Genomic DNA, 16,757 nt, shown 5'->3' with positions numbered 1-16,757 from the left:
CTTTGTGGGGAAAAAGGGTAAAAAAGGGTAAAAAAAAGGGTAAAAACGCACAGTCACTTTATCCTCTTTTAATCCCTGTTTCAGCCAGGATTCAGCCAGGATCGAACACATGCGTTTCACCTAATGTGCGTTCGATCCTGGCTAAAACAGGGATTAAAGAAGGATAAAGTGACCATGCGTTTTCACCCAAAGGCCGTTAACGCGTGGGCAAAATGTCACCGGTTAATCTCTCTCTCATCTCACGCTATTTTAACCTGGGATCGTAAAAGTAAACGCACGTCCGCCTCCTATCCCGCACTATGTGCTCCACCCGATGGTCCATGCGTTTGGGACAAAAGACATTAATCTTTCTTTTCAGCCCCGTTGCTCTTTTGTTGCGCCGAATATACCCTGTTAAAATTTAACGGGCTTTCCGATATTGTTTTTACATCCATATCACAGACACTGTATGTACATATAAAAGGTGGGAACGAACCAGCAGCCACGAAAGAGAAAACTCAGGCAAACTGAAACAACAGAGAACGACAGTGCAGGAAATAAAATATTAAAAAAACATTGTTATATTCGCTCATCCCTATTCAGAAGCTGAGCAGATGCAAAAAGATGCCAGTTTATGACCTTGGAAAGCTAATGCACGCGCACAAAACCACCCTTGGTTTGCGGGCTATGAGGCACACTAGAACTTGAAAAGTGCTTTGAAGGGGTGTGCTGCTAGTCCTCATGGGAAGCAGCAGCTGGCTTACCGCCCTAGGGACACCTGATTAATTTCGAAGCACACCACCTACCTGGTCCTTAATCACCTCTGAAGGATGCCGTCATTAAAGCTGGCAGTGCTTTCATCTCAACCGAGACCAAAGACAGCCATGCACTGCCTGCAGAGATTGTGGGGGGGGGGGAATGGCGACCTGCAGCAGGGCCTTCTTAGCTTTGGCGCCTCCACTTTAGAACACCCTGTCTAAGAAGATGCGCCTGGCGCTGCAGACGCTATGCTCTTCGAGGGGCCAGGTCAAAGCTATGCTGATTTCTTGAGCCTTCCTTGACTTAGCTGTCATTCTCTTCTGCTGATGTTTTGTGGCCTTTTCATTATTATGGCTGTTTTATTGTTGTTGTTTTTTTAATAAAATTGTTATTAAGGCTTGCCTTTTTATGACTTCTGCCCATGCAATTTAGTTGGAAAGCAGGGGTCTACATTTTATGAACGTAAACTTGAGAACGGCATGCATAGAGCTATGTCAAATGTTTGTGATTTTCTATGAGCGACACCCCCCCCCCCACCTTAGTTTGTCTTGCAAATTTCTTGCACTTGTTTGCAAACCCTTCTTCCCTCAATCTGCTGAAGCCCTGGCATAATTTTAAAAAAATAATTAAAAAAATATTTTTAAGTGACCTTTTCTTCCAGGTGAACTGATCTCTATCGGCTGGAGATCAGTTGTAATAGCAGGAGATCTCCAGCTAGTACCTGGAGGTTGGCAAGACTAGTTTTAAAGCACATTTCTAACCACTGGGAGGGGGGATATCAGCTTTCTCTCTCTCTTTTTAATACAAAGTTTCTAGACGTCGTAGAGAAATGCAGCTTTTTTCTCAAAGGAAGTTTCTAGCCCATATGACTACAGTTGTATGCTCGACAGGAAATGCCTTAGGAAGTCACTGCAGTCAGAGAAGCAGCTGATTAAGATTCCCGATGGTCGGGGCTGTTCCTTCAACGCCGTGCCTAGACCTTGGTCCCTTCGCCTGAACTGCAAGATTAGAAAAAGTGAAAAACTGTTTGGAAAAAAAAAACATAGAAATGCAAAAAAAAAAAAAAATAGAAATTATGTACATTTACTCTGTTTTCATAAGGTTGCAAAATCTTGCTTGTGTCCTCCTGTCAACTTTGGATTGTCTAAGTGTGTGTGTGTGTGTGTGTGTGTGTGTGTTTATAGGTACACACATATTGAAATTAAATCAAAAGAGTTTCCGTCTAGACATTAGGAAGAATTTTCTAACAGAGCAGTTCCTCAGTGGAACAGGCTTCCTCGGGAGGTGGTGAGCTCTCCTTCCCTGGAGGTTTTTAAGAAGAGGTTAGATGGCCATCTGTCAGCAATGCTGATTCTGTGACCTTAGGCAGATGATGAGAGGGAGGGCATCTTGGCCATCTTCTGGTCACTGGGGGTGTGGAGGGGGGAGGTAGTTGTGAATTTCCTGCATTGTGCAGGGGGTTGGACTTGACCCTGGTGGTCCGTTCCAACTCTAGGATTCTATATGTATTAGGGTTGCCAGCCTCCAGGTGGGGCCTGGAGATATCTTGGAATTATAGCTGATCTCCAGAGATCCGTTCACGTGGAGAAACTGGCTGCTTTGGAGAGTGGACTCTATGGCAAAATACCCCGCAGAGGATTCTAGGGCAACATACCCTGCTGAAGTCCCTTCCCTCCCCAGGCTTCACCCCCAAATCTCCAGGCATTTCCCAGCCCAGAGTTGACAACCCTACAACACACACATGTATCATGGAATGCACACGGTAGTGAGAATAGGGTTGCCAACCTCCAGGTACTAGCTGAAGATCTCCTCCTATTACAACTGATCTCCAGCCGATAAAGACCACCTGGAGAAAATGGCCACTTTGCCAATTGGACTCTATGGCATTGAAGTCCCTCCTTTCCCCAAACCCTGCTCTCCTCAGACTCTGCCCCCAAAAACCTCCTGCTGGTGGCGAAGAGGGACCTGACAACCCTAAGTGAGAATCAGAGTACTTGTTGTTGTTTTAAAAATGTACTCAATCAATCAATCAATCAATAGTTTATTTGCAGTCATAGACTATCAAATTAAAAAATGTACTCATTGTTTTTATTTGAATACTATAATTTAGTACTGTGATTAGATTTTTGTTGCCTGTTGTTGTATTAGTTCCTACTCTGCTCTGTAGTTAGATATTGCCATTAGATTTTTTTCAGATAGTCGTGTGTAATCAGTTCATTTTTGGCTGCATTTATTGGCGTATAGTCCCTTTTATATAGATCAGGCATTTATTTGCCCCAAATAGTTTCCTAATCTGTATACTTTTTTTTAATTGTTTAATGAATGTTATTTATTTTTTTAAAAATCAGCAATCTTTCTAGTCGGCCTGAAAAAGGTACGCTGCAGGTGTCCGTCCCCCCCTCCATCCCTGGCAGGCTGTTTGAGAAAGTCACATGCCGCTATTTCCAATTGTAGATTCCAAAGACGAAGCCACCCCCATGTGGTCAGGGTTCCTGGGAACCCGGCTGCTTCTGTCCCGAAGCTGTCCAAGCCGGTCCAGTTTGTCAACAAGCAAAGCCACGCCCCCTCCCTTAGCAGTGGCTCCGCCAGCCAATGGGAGCCGCGCCTGGCAATTGGGAAAGACAGGTGCTGCCTCTCAGTCACCTGCAGGCCAGAAGATATAAAAGAGACCCAGGTAATTGCCCCGGTGCCAGTCATTTGTGTTCGGTGCTGGCCGAGGCTGCACCCGGGCAGTCTAAGGTCTGCCAACAGGGAAAAAAAGTTTATTGGAGCAATAACCGGAAAATCTCTCATGCCGTGACATGAGCCCAACCTGCTTTTAAAACCCCAAACAGAAGTTGCCTCCGATTGCTCGAGGGGGGGGAAGAACAGACACTGGGACATGCGCGGCGGCTGCTAAATTTCACGAGCCAGGACAAGTAAGTGAACTCGTTTTTCATCTCTCTGCTTGGCGCCGTTCGTTCCTTGCTCGCTTCGCAGATGGCAACAAACCAAAACAAAAAATCCCAATATTTGCCGGGTGGGTCAGAGCTGGCACAGGAGGTTCTGTGGCTTGAGAAGGAAACTCCCGATTGGCATACACGCTGCTTCCGCCTCTTAAATTCCAGCTGCGGCTATCCCCTTGGAAGAGGCGATGCTGTTAAAATTAAATAAAGGGACACAGAGAGAGAGGACGCATGGTCGCACTGCCATGCGGGTGTGTTTTCTGGCATTTCTTCCTCCCAGCTAGGCTAGAGTGTGATCTTTTTGTTTGCTAGCAGGTTTTTGTCGGCCAGATTTCACCTCTGGGCTGCCAGTTGCCGATCCATACGCTAGGTAGTCCGGGGTGCTTCACGCTTCCATCTGCCTCGGTTCTCTGACCTGTAAAATGGGCATCGTGAAGCTGGTACCGAACAACCCGGCTGCATTTTCAGGACGGGATAGCCAGGCGGCTCAAACGCCTGCTTGTGTGGTGCCAGCCCGCAATCTCTTGCCTGCCTTCCTGCTGTCGAAAAGTCTCGCTCGCCGACCATAATTAGTGGAAACAAAACCAAATCTTTTTTAAAAAGATCCTATGTTTGGAAAGAAAAAGTCTGGCTGTTGGTGTGGGATGTAGGATGGTTCTTTCATTCCTTGTGATGAGGCAGTGACCGAGTGATGGGGAAAATAACAGGATGCTGATTCTGTGAACTTAGGCAGATCAGGAGAGGGAGGGCAGGAAGGGTTGCGTCAGCGTTTGGCTCTCGTGGCCCCTTCTTACATGCCCGGGGCAACGCCGATCGCCACTTTGGGCTCAGGAAGCCATTTTCCTCCAGGCCAGATTGGCCAGGGATCCTGGAGGGTCCCCCCCCCCATCTTCTGGGCATGGAGTAGGGGTCATTGGGGCTGTGTAGGGGAGGTTATTATGAATTTTCTGCATTGCGCAGGGGGTTGGACTAGATGACCCTGGTGGTCCCTTCCAACTCTATGATTCTATGACTTGTTAATGTCACTTGTTTTTGCAAGGGGCACAGAGAGTAAATGCTGGAAATGAAGGCGGGGGGGGGGGTGTTTGGAGATCCGAAAGAGTTTTCTCACTGTTAAAACCTGCAAAGGTCAAAAAGGGCAAGAGTCCAGTAGCACCTTAAAGACTAACAAAAATATTTTCTGGTAGGGTATGAGCTTTCGTGAGCCACCGCTCACTTCTTCAGATACAGCTGGAATGTGAAACCTGCAAAAGCAGCCTTTGCGAGGAAGGGTGAGGAGTGCGAGTCCTGGGACTATTTTGGCGAGAGAGCAGCTCTCACTCTGGGCCGCTTTGCGTGTACTTGGGGTAGCTCAAGGCAACACCTCCGAGATCCCTCGGAGCGTGAGATTCTTCGAAGGCTCCACCTTCCGCCACTTGAAAATCAACATCCTGCCACTTGCTCATCTAATCATCTTCAGCGCGCCAATGTTGTGACATCAGAAGCCAAGAGGATGTTGACGCAGGGCAGAGAGGGCCTACTCGGGGGCAGGGTTGTCCGTTGGATCGATGCCTGTAAACAACCGTCTTCCCGGGGAAGGGGAAGGAGGACGTGGTGTGAAGGATTGGAAGGGAGAAGTAGAAATGTTTTCATATTTCTAGAATCACTGTCAGACTTTGGAAACATCTGGCTTTGACTGGCTCGATGATGAAACTTAACTCTTAGTTTCCATCTGCAAAGCCCTGGTAGTAGAAGAAGAGTTGGTTTTTATATGCCGATTTTCTCTACCTTTTAAGGTGTCTCAAAGCAGCTTACAACCGCCTTCCCTTCCTCTCCCCGCAACAGATGCCTTGTGAAGTAGGTGGGGCTGAGATAGGGTTGCCAACGTCCAGGTATTAGCTGGAGATCTCCTGCTATTACAACTGATCTCCAGCCGATCGAGATCGGCTCACCTGGAGAAAATGGCTGCTTTGGCCATTGGACTCTATAGCATTGAAGTCCCTCCCCTCCCCAAACCCCGCCCTCCTCAGGCTCGGCCCCAAAAACCTCCCGCTGGTGGCAAAGAGGGACCTGGCAACCCAAGGCTGAGAGAGCTTTAAGAGAACGGTGGCTAGCCCAAGATCACCCAGCAGGCTTCATGTGTAGGAGTGAGAAAACCAACCCGGTTCACCAGATTAGAGTCCGTCGTTCTTAACAACTACACCACGCTGGCCGTCATCTGGTAGGGATGCCATGCTGAGGATCGTGGGACGACAGCTGTCTGAATGGGGCGGTATCGGGGCAATGATTTCACAACACTGTGCTGGTCCAGCAGCTCACGGCTATGTTAGCATCGGTTGGCAGAGGGACTCAGGGGCAGCCCTCACAGCTCTGTGGGGGACAGCCGGGTTGAAATGCTGATTTACAGCTAGATTGAATAATTGCAAAACTGTGCACCCCATAAGCGGAATGAAATTAAAAAAAAAAAAAAAAAACCCTGGGGGCCCAAAGTGCGACACAGAGGAGGCTTCCCACTGCATCTCTGCAAGAGTTGCCGCTCTCATCCTGTGCTCAGCCTGGGCTGCAGTTTGCTCAAGGAACTTTGCCTCATCTCCGCAGCCGGTGAGATTTCAAGACTCGGTCGCTCCCAACGGCGGAGGATAAGCTGCCCTCAGGTCAGGCTGACTGTTGCATCTCTGGCTGAGTCACCGAGATGATCACGAGCTGCTGATCAGACTGAAGCAAGGCCGGAGCCGTGACTCATGCAGAAGCTGCCTTGGCTTCTCGTTTTCGGACAAGTTCACTTTATCGGGGGGCGGCAAGAGAGCAGCATGACCCCAGCCATCAGGTCCCCTCAGCTATCGGACATTTAGACAGAACTGAATGACAATGTTCACGCCTATTGCATGCCCATGTGCTACTAAGCGTCCCCAGAGGGCACAGAAGGGCGCATAGGCCAGCAGCTGCTGCAAGGACACATGATGTGCTGTTAGGAGCTTCCACAAACATTCCAGGGGAGGGCTGAGGGGCCCTCACATCTGTCAAATAGTGTTGTTTATTGGAGCTGTAAGTGCCAGCGCATCATGTACCAGTAGTTTACCCTAAAGGCAGGGTATTTTGCCAGTGTGGTATAGTGGTTAAGAGTGGTGAGTTGGAGCAGCAGACACTAATCTGGACTCTGCGGCGGACTCTGATCTGGAGAACTGGGTTTGAGTCCCCACTCCTCCATATGAGCGGCGGATTCTAATGTGGTGAACCGGGTGGTTTCCCCACTCCTCCACATAAAGCCAGCTGGGTGACCTTGGGCTATTCACGGCTCTCTTAGAGCTCTCCCAGCCCCACCTACCTCGTAGGGTGTCTGTTGTGGGGAGGGGAAGGGAAGGAGATTGTAAGCCGGTTGGATTCTTCCTTAAGTGGTAGAAAAAGTCCACATATAAAAACCAACTCTTCTTCTTCTTCGACTGAAGACCTAAGTTCAGCATTCTACCGGCAGCATTCCATCAGGAATTATGCACATTATGTGCATAAAAGCTGTCAAATCTCAGCCACTTAGGGCAAACCCAGCAAGGGGTTTTCCAAGGCAGGTGAGAAGCAGAGGGGGTTGGCCATTGCAGAGCCTTCCTTGGAGGGGGGGGATCTCCCATCCAAGTTCTGACCCTACTTAGCTTCTGAGATCTGACAAGATCGGGCTATTCCATGCCGTCTTCCCTCCCGGGATATACTTTAGCAATAAAGCAAAAAAAAAGGAGATGTTGGCTTCCCAGCAAGGTATACTGCCTTTGACCAAGGAGGTTCTGGAGCTAGTATGGTGTTCCTTGCCGGGAAGGGAGCCTCCCCTGGAGGAAGGACAAGATACAGTAGTCTCGGTGGTCCGAGCTAGTGCTGAGCTAGCTGTTTGCTTTAAACCATGCTGCTGGGTTAAAAAATGGCAACGTTGCAGTATCGTCGGGGCGGGGGAACGGGAGCAGGTAGAAAGGCAGCGTTAAACCAAGCTTCCCAACAGAGCATCCCGGCGACGCTTGCAGCAGGGATTTTCCCCCCCAGGGAGCTGCGCGTTTTTGGGGATGACGCAGCCTTCTGGCTCACTGGCATTCTCCAGGGCAGTCTAGGGTACGGAACGAAACGGGTTTTGCAAGTTTCTGTGAGTACAGAAACAAATCCTTCCCCGGGCGTTCAGCATCGTGGCAGTTTTTCACAGGACCTTCCCATCAAACACAAGAATCCAATGAGAGGAAGGTTTAAACCCACACCCCATACAAGAAACCTAAACAAGGGAGGTTGGTGAAGGAAACCTTGGTTGGGGGAAGCAGAAGTTATGGGGAAGGCCTGCAGCCACCCCATGCCCAAGAAAAACCGCAGCCAACCCTGGTCAGCGTGGTGTACAGCCAGCATGGTGTAGTGGTTCAGAGCAGTGGAGTCTAGTCTAATCTGGAGAACTGGGTTTGATCCACACTCCTCCATATGAGCAAGGAACGCTAATCTGGTGAACCAGGTTGGTTTCCCCTCTTCTACACCATGAAGCCTGTTGGGTGACCTTGGGCTAGTCACAGTTCTCTCTGAACTCTCTCAGCCCCGCCTACCTCACAGGCTGTCTGTTGTGGGGAGGGGGAGGGAAGGTGATTGTGAGCCATTTTGAGCCAGTTTAAAAAGGTAGAGAAAATTGGGGAATAAGAACCAACTCAACTTCTTCTTCTTCTCCTCCTCCTCCTCCTCTGGAAGCATCTCCTATTTTTTCCTTTCCCCATTATTCCCAGAAATGTCCTCTTTTTATGTTTTCGAAAGGGCTTTCTACCCCCCAGTGTTTGGCGACGTCTTTACAGGTTTTCATTTTAGTTGTCAAAACTGCCGTCTAAATTCCTTGGACAAAAGGCAGGAGGGGGGGGGGGTTAATAAATATCCACCGAGGTCAACTGTTGCTCATTCCCTGGGAGGTATTGCAATGTACACCGTGCCGGCCGGGATTGGGACGAGAGCAGGAAATGAGCTCTATTAATGAGATCAATCTTGCGGGGCTGAGAGGTGCTTGACCCGCATGTAGCCTACCAGGAAGTCGGCCAAGGGGGAATTCAGAGCCGAGTTTCCCACTGCAGGGAAAATCTTGCCATATCACGGTTGCAAGGCAGAAAGGCGCACGGCCCTTGGCACGAGGAGGGGCAGAAGCGAATGGATGGGGAGAGTTCTTGGGGAGGGGTTGCGGATTCTCCGCCGCCTGCCCCGTGCAGGATCTCTTTGCAACTTGCTACCTTGGCCATTATAGCCCCCCACCCCAAATCTCTCTACCCATAGTCCTCTACTGATCAGAGCGATCTCCTGATTCGGGCCAGGGATAAGGAGCTATCGATGGCCCCCGCACCCGTTTTCCTTCTCCCACCAAACTCAATCCCCACTGCCACACATATGATGATGATGATGATGGGAGAGATCCTCTTGTGTTTGAAAATAACGGGCAAGCAAGCAGTTCCTGCAAGGCTAAAATGTACAGGTGTTGGCAGGTGCCATCCTCTTCTAGTACCCCTTGGTAGTCCTAATTCAGAAGAAGAAGAGTTGGTTTTTATACCCTGCTTTTCTCTACCTTTGTGGAGTCTCGAAGTGGCTTACAACCGCCTTCCCTTCCTCTCCACACAACAGTCGTCTTGTGCGGGGTGGGGGTGGGGGGCTGAGAGAGTTCGGAGAGAGCTGTGACTAGCCCAAGGTCACCCAGCTGGCTTCATGTGGAGGAGTGGGGAATCGAACCCGGTGCTCCAGATTAGAGTCCGCCACTCTTAACCACTGCACCACGCTGGCTCTCTCTCGTACATATTCGGGCTACACATAGAGGCAAGGAACCTCGGCAGGTTATAATGCCATAGAGTCCAGCCTCCAAAGCAGGTATTTTTCCTCCCGAGCGATGAGCCTTTCCCGTCCAGCACTTTTGCCACTGAACGGCTTTGTCTGTCTGTCTTAGGTGTCGGCCCCGCTGCCCAACACCGTCACCACCACCTCCTCCACCCTAGCGAGATCCCTTAGTGGATTTCATGGAGACGGCCGCCCTCCTCTCTTCTCGCCTGAGGAGAAACACCGGCTGGGGTATGTGTGTCCTTTTATGCTTCTGCTTTTGCTCTTCTCTCCCCTGCTCAGGTGTGGAGGAACCTAGTGGTGACGGGCGTTGATGGAGGGGAAAGCATCTTGTGGGGGTGGGGGAGCCAAAAATAAGGTGCTGGATGTCCATGCAAGGATTGCCCGCTGCCTCCCATACTGTTGAGACCCCCAGTTACAATCCTCTGGCCAAGCCCTGCTTGGTATGGTCCCGCCTACAGAGGCAGGTGACAGCAGGAGACAGGACTTTTGCAGGGGTGGCCCCTCATCGGTCATCTGCCAAAGCATAGTATTTTAGCCAAGCCTTTAATGGACAGGTTCCACCTTTTCTTTTGCTGTTTTTATGATCTGCTTCTAGCCGCCATAATATTTTGTAGATATGATTTAAAACTCAGTTCTTGTAGGTTATCCGGGCTGTGTGACCGAGGTCTTGGTATTTTCTTTCCTGACGTTTCATCAGGAAAGAAAACACCAAGACCACGGTCACGCAGCCCGGATAACCTACAAGAACTGATGAACTCTGACTGTGAAAGCCTGCGACAATATGATTTAAAACTGCTCAAGTGTTTGACTTATGCTGTTTTAATGTCCCTGTCTGGGTTTTATGGGTTTTTCTCATACTACTGTTTTGTTTTCACTTTGTGAGCTGCCTTGAGAAAGTCGCCGACGAGGCAGCGTAGCTATTTACCAAATCCATAGATACTGTGCGAGAACTGTTCACAAGCAGAGTAAGAAAACTAATATTAATATTAATTTATCCACTTATTTATATGACTTTGAACCTATTAAGTCCTCGATTCTTCAGCACATCCAAAAGATCTGAGCTTGGCAAAGTGGTTATGGGCAGTTGCTGTGCTGACTGTGACCAAAAACGGGGAGCTTTTTAGGAACGGCTCTAAATTTCTCACTCCTGCTGTTCAGATTCAGGAATTCCCAGTCTGATTCTGCTTTTTGCCTTCTGCAAGTCAAGCCAGTGAGTTGGTTTCCGTGCACCAAAATTTTCCCTGTAAAACATAGTGCTTTCCAACATTATTTGTATTGTCAGTACCTCAAAGTTAGAAGTATAAATGACATCTGGCAACTGATTAATGCTTCCAACTTTATGTTTTAAACCCATTCAATGCCCATCCGGGTACCAACAAAGCTACAGCAGCAAAAAGCAGATAACTGGAAAAGTTGTCAAGATGTATATTATACATTAATACAAAAACAGACGAGGTAGAAAAACCAGGAGATGTTTACTCATCTCTCCTGGTTTTCTGTCTCGTTTCTCATAGATGGACCTCAGTTGACTCTAGAGAGGCATTTATTACTTCTGTCCATAAGCAAGATTGCAGTCCCAGGAATATTGGCTAGCTCTATCTCAACAGTTAAGGAATTCTAAATGTAAACCACACCAGTGGACTTCAGAGATTGCTGTGGGAGGAAAAGTAACCCTAGCAAGGCTTTAAAGAAGCCGACCTCTGTCCTAAGCTGCAGAATTCCAGGCTATGGAAAGGCAGACCTTATCCATTTTAACCTGCATTTCCTAACACCTCCAAGCGTACAAAGTATTTCATGCACACAAAAACTTACTGCCTTTCTTACAACCACCTTGCAGGTCAGTGAGAGTGCCAGCTAGCGAGTTTGTAGCAGAGACCAGATTTTAACTCAGGGACTTTCTGATGGGCAGCTCGCTCGCTTGCCTGTGACAGCAAAACCGGTTTGCACCAGGAGTGTCATTCAACGCCTCTGTCTTTGTCTTTGCAGAGTCCGTCATGTCCTGCATCACCCAAATATGGCACGCGGAAGTGCCGGAATCTCCCCCCATGAGCCCCTTAAGCCCCATCCCGGCTGGGCCAGGTGAAATCCCGATCCCTCTCAGCCCCATTGTGATCACCTCCCCTGTGATCGCCTCCCCAGTGGTGGAAGGAAGGCCCAGGGTGTGCTCCCCGATCCGGTCTCCGGTGGATGGCAAACTGCGGCTCGGCTCCCCGACAGACAAGCCCACCTCCCCCATCGAGTGCTCCATCTGCTTCAACACCTACGACAACCTTTTCAAGACCCCCAAGGTCCTCGAGTGCCAGCACACCTTCTGCTTGGAGTGCCTGGCCCGCTTGGCCGCCGCGCTCCCCGCGAACCGGGTGGAAGATCAGCTGCCCTGCCCTTTCTGCCGGCAGCTCACCGAAATCCCCCTGGAAGGGCCGCCGGGCCTGCGGACGAGCAAGGAGCTCCTGTCCACCTTGCCGGCCGAGCTCCAGCGCGAGAAGGTCATCTGGATGGAAGGCACCAAGCTGTGCTGCAGGCAGACGTCCGACCCGGAGAACCCCGACTGCATCAGCATCGACGTGGGCCTGAGCAAGCCGGAAGCCCCCGAACTGCCCCCAGACACTTTCATGGGGCGGTTGTCTCGCTGCGCTATGTGCGACGACTGGAAGCGCATTATCCTCCTCTCGGCGTTGATCATTATCCTTTTCTGCATCATCCTCTGGCCCGTTCAGTGCGTCCTCAAAACGGGCAACCTGCGTTGCTTTGCTAGGACTTACACGATGACCAAGCCATACATCCCGTATCATCCCCCGACCACCACCGCAGCGCCGACGACAGCAGCCTTAGATCCCATATGGTGACCCTGGGAGACCACCCTCTTGACGGTGCCCTGCTCTCGTGGACACTTTTTTTGGTTATTACTTGAAGCATTCTTTGCTGCCCTTTATGCACTTTTAACAGCTTCATAAACCATTGCTAGGCTAAACTTTGATGGCTGCCACTCGTACCCTTTATTTATTGATGTATTACCGCCAATGGTAATGGGGGGGAAGCAACCTTTTATAAAGCATGACTGCAGCCCGGTGGTTTTGTATAGGATGTCTGCTGAAGGACCCGGCCTGCCGCAATAGCCGGAAACCCAGCACTAAATAATAAGCAGCTGGTTCAAACATGTATGCCGCTGTGCCTTGACGTATCGCCGTGACAATAAAAAATCAAAAGGACCTCGTGCCAAAGGCTGAATCCACCGTGCTAAGACGTGTGTTTAATTCTATATGAAGAGGAACTATTTAATTTTATATGTGATATTAAAACATTTCAGTTTTATAGATCCAGGTGTGTGTGGTATTATACCAAGACTGGTTCTTGGCTGCCTTCCTTTCTCTGTTTTCCCGGATGTCTTAGGGAGGAAATATATTTAATGGACAGGAGAAGTGAATTGAGGATTTTTCCAGGAAGAAGAGTGAGGATATAGTAGCTGGCCAACTTCAGATGCAAGGAATTGCTTTTCACAATGTTTTTAACCTCATTTATACCCCACCTTTCTCCCCAGTGGGGTCTTAAAGTGGCTTATATCGCTCTCTTCTCCATTTTATCCCCACAACACCTCTGTGAGGTTGGTTAGGCTGAGTATGAGACTGACCCTATGTCACTCAGCAAGTTTACACGGTAGAGAGGGGATTCAAACCTGGGTCTCCCAGAGCCTAGCCTGACAGTCTAACCACCATACTATGCGGGATTGCTGTTTGAAACTCCCCTACTCCATGCCCATTTTCCCAATACATGGAAATTTCCACATCATGGCGGGAAGAATGTGGCAGAAATCACTTTTCTTTTTTGCCATCAACTAATCTCTGACTTATGGCAGCCCTGTGAGGTTTTCAAAGAAAGAAACTAGGGTTATGCAAAAAAAATTCAGTAAAAAATTCAGTGCAGAATACCAGTATTTACCTCTATGGGTATTCAGCTTATTCTGCGTTTACGGGCCCAATAAACCTGAACCCGTAACTTACCGACTTTTTTTAATGGGGCTATGGGGCCTTAACAAAGCCAGTCAAAAAAAGATAGAAAAATGGGAGAAAGCACAGAGCTGTGCCTCTGAGCAAAGGTGAATAACCGAATCGCCTATTCGGCTTTGGGGAGATCCCCAGGTTTTAGCGATCCCTGTCGCCATGTTTTTCTGTCCGTAGACTCTGGTTCATATGTAGGGTTGCCAACCTCCAGGTACTAGCTGGAGATCTCCTGCTATTACAACTGATCTCCAGTCGATAGAGATCTGCCGTGATTGAGCAAAACGGTTCCTAACCATTGTAGGCCCGAGCTGCCGATTCCACCCCTTCCACCTGGCAGATGTCAACGCTTTCCCGCGCCGCTCGAACGCAAAACACACCAGTGAGACGGCTGAAGTTCTGACGCGCTCATTAAGGCAATTTGCCCAGATAACCTCGTAACCTTTTTAAAACACGGGAAACATGATGACTTGCAAATGTCATGATGTTTTGCACCCGTTAACTGGCTGTTTGCTGCATTCAACGTGGGCCCGGTTTCTGTGACATTAATGACGTAAGTTAGAAACTCTGGGTTGAGAATATTCTTTTAAAAAAATAACAGAGAAGAAAGGACTTCAATCTGGAATTTGAATCCGAAACTAAGCTGCTAGTGTCTAGGAATGTTTTATTTTTACATATGTGCATAGACAACTATGTTTTAAGTATGGTCCTTTACACATGGGTTTGTTGCCCCGTAGGTGCTGAGGGAGCAGCCCCCCCCCAAAAAAAAGCATCAGGGGGGGCTTCTATGCCCCTCCTGAATTTTTCCTGCCTTTCCTAAACCTTTACTGTAATATTTTGGGAAAGACCACAGCAAAACAGGGGGGGGGCACCCATGTGGGTGAGGAAGTCCAGATCTTCCCCCATCTCACACACATTGGTGCCATTTATGTGTGTTAAGTGCTGTCAAGGCGCTTCCGACTCATGGTGACCCTATAAATCAATGTCCTCCAAAATGTCCTATCTTTGACAGCCTTGCTCAGATCTTGCAAACTGAGGGCTGTGGCTTCCTTTATTGAGTCAATCCATCTCTTGTTGGGTCTTCCTCTTTTCCTGCTGCCCTCAACTTTTCCTAACATAACTGTCTTTTCCAGTGACTCTTGTCGTCTCATGACGTGACCAAAATACGACAGCCTCAGTTTAGTCATTTTAGCTTCTAGGGTCAGTTCTGGCTTGATTTGATCTAGAACCCACTGATTTGGTTTTTTGGCAGTCCACGGTATCCGTAACACTCTCCTCCAACACCACATTTCAAAGGAATCTATTTTCTTCCTATCCTATGGTGCCATTTACCCTCTACTATTAGAGGGCTTTTTTGGTTAATTTTTGTATCAGTAATTGACATGTCATAGAGTGTTACAACATCCTGACAATCTGTCTTTCCAGATTTTCTTAATTCCCAGCTTCTGCCTTTCCCCTTATGTCACCACAATGAAAAGGGACAAGCTTGGCTTTTTTTTTTTTTTTTTAAAGGCTAGGAATGAAGAGGACCAGATCGATTGTTATAACAATATGTCAAGTCCTGACTGATGGGGGAGAGGAGATGGCTACCGCCAGGGTCCCAGGACAGGGAAAAGGCAGGAAAACCTGACATGCAGAAGCCCCACTTCCACCATGTTGTATCAACAGCCACAGCAACAACAGGGAAACCACACAAGTACGTCCACATAGGGGAAACACCCGTAACCTATGTTGTATTTCTTCAGTTGGAAGGAAATCAGGAAATCTGTTCAATATTTCCTAGCTCAGTTTGATCCCAATTCTTCCCCCCTGAGATGCTCAAGGGAACGTACAAGGCTCTCCCCTCCTTACGTTTGGCTTCACAACAATCCTGTGAGGGAGGCTAGGCTGAGAGAACCCCAAGCCCAAAGTCCCGTCCCCCCCACCCCCGGGATCATCATGACCAAGAAACCCCAGTTTCTGTCGTCCCTGATCACTGCAACCGGTACACAGCCACGGACACAAAACCCGTGATGTAATGAATCCATCTCTAGGGGGTTCATCCTCCTCTCCTTCTGAGCATCCACCCTTTTCTGATTTTCCCCAGTCCTTGTGACATGTGACAAAGAGAGCAACACCCATTCATGAAGTCTTTTTATATTTAAAAAAAACAAAACACAAATTAAAGAGATCTGTATGTTCTATTGTAGTCATCCAGAGGCACTTGCAGATAACGGAAGGGGGGGGGACGGGCAAAACAGTCTGTGTCTCTCCTGAATAAGTTAAGCCGGGGTGTGCCAACCTCTGCAAGGCAACACCCCCCTCCCCCAGCAGAGGCTCTTTGGGTTTTCTGTGCTGAATCCAAGGTGCTTTGGGAATGGAGGAACCGAGGGGCGGTGAGGCAGCGGCGGCAGCAACAGAGGATGAAGAAGGTGGAGGGGCGTCACTCTGGTTTACGTCCTGAGGATAAGGAAGGAGAAAGAGGTGATGGGGAAAGACCTCTGCCTGAGAAAGACGCTGCCAGTCTGAGTAGACAACCATGACCTTGATGGACCAAGGGTCTCCATAGAAGGCAGCTTCAAATGTGGAGAGCCAGCGCGGTGTAGTGGTTAAGAGCGGTGGACTCCAATCTGGAGAACAGGGTCGGTTTGCCCACTCCTACACATGAAGCATGCTGGGTGACCCCGGGCCGGTCACAGTTCTCTCTGAACTCTTTCAGCCCCACCTACCTCACAAGGTGTCTGCTGTGGGGAAGGGAAGTGAAGTTGAGACTCCTTAAAGGTAGAGAAAAGCGGGGTATAAAAAGCAACTCCTCTTCTTCCTCCTCCTTCAAGCTACACCCTCTGGAGAGTTGCATGAATTTGGGCAAATGGCCAGCCACCTTGACCTATGTGATGGTCCAATTTTTTCTTATTTATTGACTTTATTTATGCCCCAATTTTCTCTTATTTATTTACGTCATTTATGTTTTTTTTAAATTTCTCCCCAATCATTCACTCCTCTGTTTTATCCTCTCAACAACCCTGCGAGGTAGGTTAGGCTAAGCAAGTACAAGCATACCTCGGAGATATTGCAGGGTCGGTTCCAGACCACCACAATAAAGCGAATATTGCAATAAAGCGAGTCACACCATCTTTTTTGTTTGACAGTGCATATAAAAGTTAGGTTTACACTATTCTGCAGTCTATTAAGTGTGCAAGAGCACAAATGTACTGCAATAATAATGAAAAAGTTTGAAATACTGTGAGAATTAACAAAATGTGACATAGAGACACGAAGTGAGCACACGGTGTTGGAAAAATGG

At 48.6% G+C, this 16,757-nt stretch overlaps 1 protein-coding gene across 1 annotated transcript; it reads left to right on the top strand.

Moving 5' to 3' along the window:
* The first annotated feature begins 9,648 nt into the window (after positions 1–9,648).
* RNF223 (ring finger protein 223) lies at positions 9,649–12,325 on the top strand. The gene is made up of 2 exons (XM_056865411.1): positions 9,649–9,707; positions 11,466–12,325. The coding sequence occupies exons 1-2, from the start codon at positions 9,656–9,658 to the stop codon at positions 12,323–12,325; spliced, it is 912 nt and encodes a 303-aa protein (XP_056721389.1). The 5' UTR covers positions 9,649–9,655.
* Positions 12,326–16,757: the final 4,432 nt, after the last annotated feature.

The sequence above is a fragment of the Euleptes europaea genome, chromosome 19 (genome assembly GCF_029931775.1).
Source record: "Euleptes europaea isolate rEulEur1 chromosome 19, rEulEur1.hap1, whole genome shotgun sequence".
In the NCBI taxonomy this organism is placed as follows: domain Eukaryota; kingdom Metazoa; phylum Chordata; class Lepidosauria; order Squamata; family Sphaerodactylidae; genus Euleptes; species Euleptes europaea.
Note: the sequence above shows the minus strand (reverse complement) of the source record. Positions and strands in the feature narration are given on the sequence as shown.